The following is an 8,377-nucleotide window of genomic DNA, read 5'->3' as shown; positions in this document are numbered from 1 at the left end:
CCAATGTAATTGTATAATGCTTCGCAAAATTTCATGTCAGTTTCAGATCTTAAATATAGTTGATGTGTACGAGACAAGCATCGGTACAATGAAAAAGCAGCTAGAGACAGCTCGTCAACAATTATGAGCTTGCTCATGCTGAAAAGCCTGTGGCGTAAACTAAATAACCACAGAAAGGAATTTTTTAATTCATTATAACAGATCAGCCAATAATGCTCCTAATCACACTTCTAAAACAGGTAATAAAAGCTTTTCTAACTCTCAAGATAGCAAAACTTTTACTTCTGTCATTTCTAAAGCAACTAGGAGGATGCTGAAGTTTTTGGGATCTCTTTTAATGTAAATAAACACAGACAACACGATACTATGGCTTAGAAAGGCATCATAGATTCATAGTTCATCATGTATTCTTTGTTCTAAAGGAGCTTCTGTATTATGAACTCGATCGCCTCTGACATGATGAAGATTCACGTCATCTACAACAGCTTGGGGTCTTAGCTCTGCCTGTCCCACCATACCAGCTTTTATGGCATCAGTAACCTTTCTTTGCCACGCAAGTATTCCAATCCGCTTGGAAACAACATAAAGAACAGCAAGGGAGAATAACAAAAAGCCAACCCCAAGAATCACCCTATTCAAATACAAGTTATGAGTTCATTGTTAGCAGTAGCGTTCAGGAAGAACAAACTGGGTGATTATAAAATCAATTTATCTTTTTTCCTTTCCATACCTGTCTATGACATCTTGACGTTGCATTGTGGAGAGAAGGTTTCGGGTTCTCATCAACAACGAGCGGTGTCCTTTATATTCACTTTCAGCCTTTTTTAACACTCCAGTTGATTCATCTATACATCAGAACAATGTGGTAAAATATATATATACAGAACAAAGTTATTATTTCACACTCCTCATAATCATAAGCAAACTAATGAAAACAAATTCAACATCTCAATTCATCAAGTCAAAACCAATACCATTGAACTAAAGTTTTAACAAGCGCTCTAGCATAAACAGTGAACAAAGAAGAAGCAACTTTACATAATGCACCAAAGTGAATGTAAAAGAACCTGCACAAGCTAAATTGCACAAAATCATATTCCTAAAAGAGAAGCTATAACGCAGTACATCATCTACATGACATAAGGAGCTAAAGGTCATCCAAAATAGTATAACTAATTCATTGTTATTTGGCAGACTCAAGATCAGGACTTAGTTGTTAGTGGCCAAAAGATCAGGAAAGCGCCATAGTAATTTCGCTACCTACTTTTGGAACCAAATTTCCAAGACCTAACCCCCTTTGATTTTAGGTTTGCAGCAAAACCTTCAATTAACAAGATCTCTTCTCTAACCAGTAACCACCAAGATCAGACCAAAGATAACCACTCATTTTTTCTATCCTTTGAGCCATTCCCGTGATCCATAAAAAAAATAAAATAGGAAGATATAAGAAACGGATGCAAGACAAACAATCTAAAAGGTAATCTGGCTACCCAAGGAATAGAAAGAACCCTTGAAACTGTCGAAGCTTATAGTGAATGGCCTGATCCCAGAATGAAATAGGCCAAGGATTGCAATTCAAAGAAACACCTAACAGACCACTGCAAGATGTGAAATAGGCCTCATCCTATAGATCTTGTGAGTGGCCTGATTCCAGAATGAAATAGGACAAGGATTGCAATTTAAAGAAACACCCAAGTCATCAATCCCATACAAATCTTAGTCATCAATTCCATACAGCGGTTTAGAGCAGCCAATCCCAAAACCTGCTATCTGAAGATAGAAAATAGTCGAATACAATGCAAATAATTTATATTTCACATATATTAATGCACAAAATTAATTTATAAATGAAAAATAAAAAGCTTCAAAATCTAAGATACAGCTGCAGCAAACAGGGGCTAGAAACAGTGTAAGGCAAGTAACAATGCAAAAATATATACCAAGGATAATGAATACAGTGCAAATAATTTATAGTTTTATACTATACAGTAAAATAAAAATGCTCAAAACTAAAGAAGAGTATAACAGCAACATGAGCTGGAAACATTGTCCAAGGCTATAAATAGATAGAATTGAAATTAAAAAGAAATATAACATGAAAAATGAAAATATTTCATTGAGGCTAAGGCTAATGATGAGCAATAAATCCTGAACAACTAGGAGAATAATGCAGAATACTGAAATCAGACAACTTAAGGTAATTTTTCAAATAGGTGAAGAATACTGAAACAAATAACACAATGAACAGAGGAGAGAGACATAACACAAGGAACTGGCTATAAAAGCACTAAGTTGCTGGAACTGGAAAATGAAAGAGAAGGGAGATGCACAGCAGGAAAAGGATGTGCGAAGCAGGAAAAGTGTGCACAAAAAAGGTTTTTCACTCCTGCTAAGTGGGGTGGTTATGAAGAACATCATCCCAGTAATACACACTATGCAAAAAGATGATAAGATGGAACTACTGCTGCAGCTTGGTGCCATGACATGACGCTATTGACAATATTAACTACTCTGATTTATTAGACTTGTTAGATCACTTTAACATTGTTGCTATTACATAATTTAGCCTGTTGTAATATAGTCAACTGTACCTAGGTCACAGCTCAGTACTTCAGTTAACTAATTTTCTGATGGTTTTCTACAGTTACGTCAGATATCTCTACAGTTACTGTTCTGCTGTAACATAATCAATTAGAGTTTGGTTAACTGCCTAACGAACTATATATAGTTAGATCTTGTATATAACTACTCAGTAATTACATGGTTCACATTTCAGATTTCTCTCCTCATTTCCTTAGTTTCTCACACTTTATATCATTTTCCTTTCACAATTTCTGGTTTTTAAACAATTAATTAGCCTCATTACTTTTAGCTAGCCTAAAAATCTGATAGAGATACTGAACATTCACAAAGTATTGCTGCTCTAGAACAAAGAGACTAGTAATCATTAATAAATTGAAAGACAACGTTACTTCATCTCAACCTACTTAATACCCTCGATTCCTATCAAGTATCAACAGCTGTTAAAAATTTATGACTTACTACTAAGGAGTTAAGAAAATAGGTAGAAGGTTCCCTTACCTAACTCACTACTGCCCAACAGAAACCAAGCCTTTGGCTCTCCATTAGCAGTTGAGAAACAACTACAAACCCACTTTTTCCATCTAAAGTTCTAAACTAAGATTATAGTTTGAAACTCATTCCCTGCAGCCTGAAGTTATAAATGAAATAGCTGCCACTGCCAACTAATTTGAAACTCATTGCTGAAGCCTTCGTTCTCCCAATCTAACTGACTGATTTGGCCAGCTTGAAACTATTTTATACATTTTTCTTAGGCTTCATATAAATTTCACAAACACCAAGAAGAAAACATGATGTAATAGCATTATAATTAAAGTGGACATAGAAAGATAAAAGAACCATCATCAATACACAGGGGGAGAGGGCGGAAAATGTACCTACCAAGAGTCATGAGTGTGGTTGTGTTTCTTTCAACCTCCTGATTAACAGAGATCCAATGAGAATGATGACCAACACATAAAAAGGATCATATTTTATAGACTAGAAAGCACGATAAAAAAAAAAATTAAAAAGAAGGATACCTAACTACTAACCTGAACCATCAATTGACGGGTTCGACGAAGGCTCTCTGTGATGCTTTCTGCGGCAGATGTCATTCCAGCTTTTGTCCTGGAAGATCACAAATATGAGGATTAAAATACTTCATTCTGGTATATCTCCAACTGAATTTTCCAATGATATAACAATAAATTATAAATAAAAATAAGTAAAGCACAATTTGAACCCAGCAGAATATGACACCGAGGACATACTGTAAATTGCGTCTGCGAACTGTGGACTCTTCTCCACCACCTAGAAGTAGTTCTCTCTGCACAATATTGAAATTGAACAAGTCACATAGCACTCCAACCCATGAATGTAAAGTAACATAAATCACACAAGTCCATGGTTACGATACAACAGGTTTGCTGTCAATATAATCTTCTAAAACACTAGCATAAATTCAGTAGCGTAGTCATTAATTAGAGGATGTTCCGAATAACATCGGAAAAATTAAACAAGAAAAGTAAGTAAATTGCCTCCTCCTGAGCAGCTTTCCTCAAGTTAGCCTTTGCTTGCAGATTGGCGTTCCTCAGATTTAACCGCAAACTAATTAAACAAAAAATGTACTAATCAGCAGAAATTGCAAACATAATAAAACTCATAAGTCACTGCTACTTAAATCAATTTGCTATCCAATCCAATTCAAACAAATATGATTTTAATTTCTATTTAAGAGCAAAAGTAAATAGAGAGGGTGAGAGTGCGTGTGTACCTTTGAGTTAGGGTTTTCCAGGATTGAAGCAAGGCACGAGCAGATTGGACTTCTTGTTCAGAGGGCAACTGAGGAGCGAGAAGATCGAGGGTGAAGAGGAAAGAAGAAAGGAGTGCCAAGCCATCCTGAGCAATCCCATTCAACCTAGCAAGCGAATTTTTCTCCTCCTTTGCTCTTCCTGATTTTCCGTACTCTCCGATTGCCTCAATGTGCTCCTGCGTTTTGGTGTATGTTTCGTCCCATTCCTTCTTCAACTTTTCCACCTCCTCCACGACCTTGTCCATCACTGTTGTTTTACCCTAAGCACTGTCTGATGCTGTTGTGTTCTTGCTTTGCCCTGTTTGATAGGATCTTTGGTTGGTTACAAAAAGTGAGTTTCTACACTTGGTCTAATAAGTTTCAAAAAATTGACAGAAAAAGTTCCTGAACATATTTTTTCTTAAAACTAAAATTAAAACAAGTTGTTAATCAATTAATATGTTCATCTTATTGTAACCGACACTTAATTAGTAGCTGCGTTATTTATCTTATTCATTTTAATTAAAATTCATGTCTTTCATTATTTAATAATTAGTTCGAACTTCGAAGGATACAACGTGCAAATTATGTCTCTCTCCTGTAATATAGACCCTATCATTTGAGATTACTTGCAGCTAATGTCTAACACATTAAACTAAATTCTGTTCAAATAAACTTATCCATAAATATTTATAAGAGGAGAAATTAGAAAGACAAAATGAAATAAGTTTATTGTATAAGTTAAAGTCAAACACTTTCGAAAAACTTCTCTCATTTAGTCCATAGATTAATGAATTGATTGTGTAAATTTTAAACTAACTCCTTATGTTCTCACTAATGTTCTATTTTATAATTGCTGTAACTAGACATTTTTCTCCTGTTTTTAGCTTTTATATTAAGTTATATAGCCATGTTATTTGATCTTCGTTAGATAGGATATCTGTAGAGACATGGGTTTCAAATTATACATTTTTAGATCATTTTTAATAGTCAAAAGAATTGGAACAAATTTGGTGGCACGTCATCAATACTAACAAACCTATGCATTACAACCATATTATTTGCATCCTTTGAATCTTATAGCATAATTCCATGATAAAATAATCCCATATTATTAGTATAAAATCTTATAGCATAATTCCATTACAACCATATTATTTTTGCATCCTTTAAATGATAGTGTAGTCCATTCTTATATATGACTATAAGATATTGGAATCTTATACTCCTGTTGGTATATTAGTGATTTAAGTCAAATTCAATGACCAGAATTTCAATTAACAGTCCAAGCCCACAACTTATAACTCTATCTATATAGTCCATGGTACAACAGTAACCCAATTTCATATACATATGATTGAACATCCTTGTACTAATCTCTCAAATAATTTTGAACAATGCTTTCTCTTTTCCCTCTAATTGGAATTTATGTTTCCGCGGTCTCCTTCCAATATTTGATTAATCCAATTAAGAACTCTAAAAGATTGACACTAAGATTAGAAGGTTTAGTACCCGAAAGACCAAAAAAAATTTCCATTTCGTACCAATTTCCCTACTCCTTTACCAGCCACATAACTAACCAAAGTATACACGTTGAACAATTAGACCCTCCAGCAGTGAAATAACATGTATCCTCTAAACTTTTACAGGTTTTTCTATTATAATTGATTAATTTATTTGAAATTGCTTTATGTAAAAAAATTGGTGGTGAAGAAATGGAACCACGTGATAAGCACCATTGTCCAAAGCAATACCTAATGCAATACTATCAACTGGAAATGACACTATGCAAATGCACCTTATATTAAATTTGTCAACTGTTGAAACTCCCACAATGTCTTATCCACAGGGAAAAATATCCCAAAAAATGCAACACTGATATTGGGCTAACACACAACGGACTATTTAGAACACTTGGTTTCCTTAATAACAGCCCACCGATAATTGAACTCCTCAATTAAAAGAATCAAATCAAAACTAATTGAACACAGCCAATTAGTTTCGAATTTCTCCGGTAATTAAACCAATGTAGCCTACTCTTTTATTACTATATCCCAAATCCAATATAAAACTGAACCAAAAAAAGATACAGCTTTTCACCAATTAGAGTTCTTCTCCCCAAAGCGGAGCATAAGATCATAATAGTTATACTTTTTCTTTTTAACTGATACAGCTTTCTAAAGAAGAAGAATGTACTATAGAAGATAAAGTGTATATATATTTGCAGCTGAAGATTATGATAAAATTAAGCAAATGTTTACTAAATTTTATGTTTCATTATGCTTGATAATTCCCAAATTAATGAAATTCTAATGACTTCCATGGAGGAGACAATTTGGGCTGATCCATGGGATTGGGCAGCTGGACCGTTATTCATTCACAATGTCTGTACCCACCTCCTTTTTTAACTAATATATCATCTCACCTACCAAAATATTTCATCTGAACCTGGTGCATTATATATATTTGATTAATGAAACTATGACGTAGCAAAAAAAAATGTGAATGGTCACATTCATTTTAAGAAAGAAAAGTTAGCTGTCGGGTGTGACATTGAGACACACTTGCTGCACCTAAGGATTTCTTTGGCTAGTTGTATTTTTCTTCTTTATTTTTTGAATAAATTCATGAAGTGGCTGAATAATATGCATAGGCTACGATATTCGATTAGCTTTCAAAATAATTTCCCACAAACAGTGTTCTATGTCAAACAGTAGTCCAACCAGTTGCAACAGTCTCTAATGTGTGTCTGTGCACCATCAATATTCTCTATGTGCATTGACCAGCCAATGCAGAAGGCTTCTTGTTGGTTCCTCATCACCATCTATGCTTAAATATCCCACTATTTGTGATCGACAAGACCCCATTTCTCAACGTCAATTGTGAAGTTCCTTTTCATCTTTTGAAAATTGGCCTTACATTACAAGTGGACAAGCTCTATATATTTCATGCACTAACAAAATGCAAAGCAAAACCTGAGATCAAAGCAATCTTATATATTATTTCTTTTCATTCTTCTCTCTCTGTGCTACTAACCCCATCACTTCACTCTCTATATTTAGAATTTGTAGGTATCACTCTCTCCTCTTCCTCGTATGGCAAGAGGAGGTTGGGAAAGACTGCCATATCCACTCGTGCAAAAGAATAAATCACCAAAAAAGGTGAGGTAGAAATTAAATATGTTCTTCAACACAGCCACCAATAGAACCGTGTTCATCACAAGCACAGGTAGCACCCCTTCAGATGCACTAGGGAAATTTGAGAGACCCGTCATTGATAATTCTCACACACACTAAGCCACAAATTGACTTGCTACTTAACTGAGTTCACAAAGGAGAATGAGACCAGACCCAGCCACAGTTCAAATACATAAAAAATAATAAATAATAAATAAATAAAAACATTTAATCATAATTTCAAACATGGATCCTACGGAGGCTTATGAATTCATATGGTTGAGAGTTCAAAAATCCTAAAATAGTCATGGTAGCAGAACACAAAATCAAAATCCAGCTTACCTAGAAAGCAAAATCAAACAGACAAATCAACAAATCCTGGGACCAAATCTAAATCCACAAACAATAAAAAGAAATGCGGAGATGAGAGAGGGAGAGAGACAAACCAGAGAAAGAGTGAGCTCAAGGAGCGAATGTCGAACCGAGAACCAGCGAACCTCGAGCGAGAGCGAGAGCGAGGGCGATTCTTTGTTTTCGTTTTCTTTTGGAAGGAATTTACAATTCTAAAAACTTTGGTTAATTAAAATTACGTTTTAAAATTCTGAAAAACTTTACAATTCTGAATTACTTTGCAATTCAATGTAAACCTACCCGAATTTTGATCCTTAGTATATTTTTTCATTCATTTTATTTTATTATTATTTTTTTGGTAAAGATAAAAATAATATAAAATCCTTTTTTTATAAAATAAATATTTGTTCAATTAAATTATTAGTATATACTATAAGATTAAAAATTAATCAATTAAATAATAATGAGTTATACACAAATCTTCTATAATTTTTTA

General features: G+C 34.1%; 1 protein-coding gene across 2 annotated transcripts; it reads right to left on the bottom strand.

Moving 5' to 3' along the window:
* Nucleotides 1-9: 9 nt before the first annotated feature.
* ATSEC20 (Sec20 family protein) lies at nt 10-8,135 on the bottom strand. Of its 2 annotated transcripts, none has more exons than XM_020366339.3 (8): nt 7,977-8,135; nt 4,337-4,687; nt 4,101-4,170; nt 3,834-3,889; nt 3,615-3,690; nt 3,463-3,499; nt 731-845; nt 10-631 (listed from the first exon to the last, which is right to left on the bottom strand). In XM_020366339.3, the coding sequence occupies exons 2-8, from the start codon at nt 4,618-4,620 to the stop codon at nt 391-393; spliced, it is 879 nt and encodes a 292-aa protein (XP_020221928.2). In that variant the 5' UTR covers nt 4,621-4,687; nt 7,977-8,135; the 3' UTR covers nt 10-390. The 2 variants fall into 2 exon arrangements, with proteins under 2 accessions (XP_020221928.2, XP_020221927.2); XM_020366338.3 differs by having other exon boundaries at nt 4,337-4,673; nt 7,977-8,134.
* Between the last annotated feature and the right edge of the window lie 242 nt (nt 8,136-8,377).

The sequence above is a fragment of the Cajanus cajan genome, chromosome 1 (genome assembly GCF_000230855.2).
Source record: "Cajanus cajan strain Asha chromosome 1, NIPB_CcT2T_4, whole genome shotgun sequence".
Taxonomy (NCBI): Eukaryota; Viridiplantae; Streptophyta; class Magnoliopsida; order Fabales; family Fabaceae; genus Cajanus; species Cajanus cajan.
This window is presented reverse-complemented; position numbering and strand designations above follow the sequence as displayed.

Excerpts from the sequence above, each read along its gene's own strand:
- ATSEC20 (XM_020366339.3), bottom strand. The coding sequence starts at position 4,620 with ATGGACAAGGTCGTGGAGGAGGTGGAAAAGTTGAAGAAGGAATGGGAC. Across the intron at positions 3,890-4,100 it reads GGAAAGCTGCTCAGGAGGAG|AGAGAACTACTTCTAGGTGG; the intron begins GCAATTTACTTA and ends AATATTGTGCAG. Across the intron at positions 632-730 it reads CGTCAAGATGTCATAGACAG|GGTGATTCTTGGGGTTGGCT; the intron begins GTATGGAAAGGA and ends GTATTTGAATAG.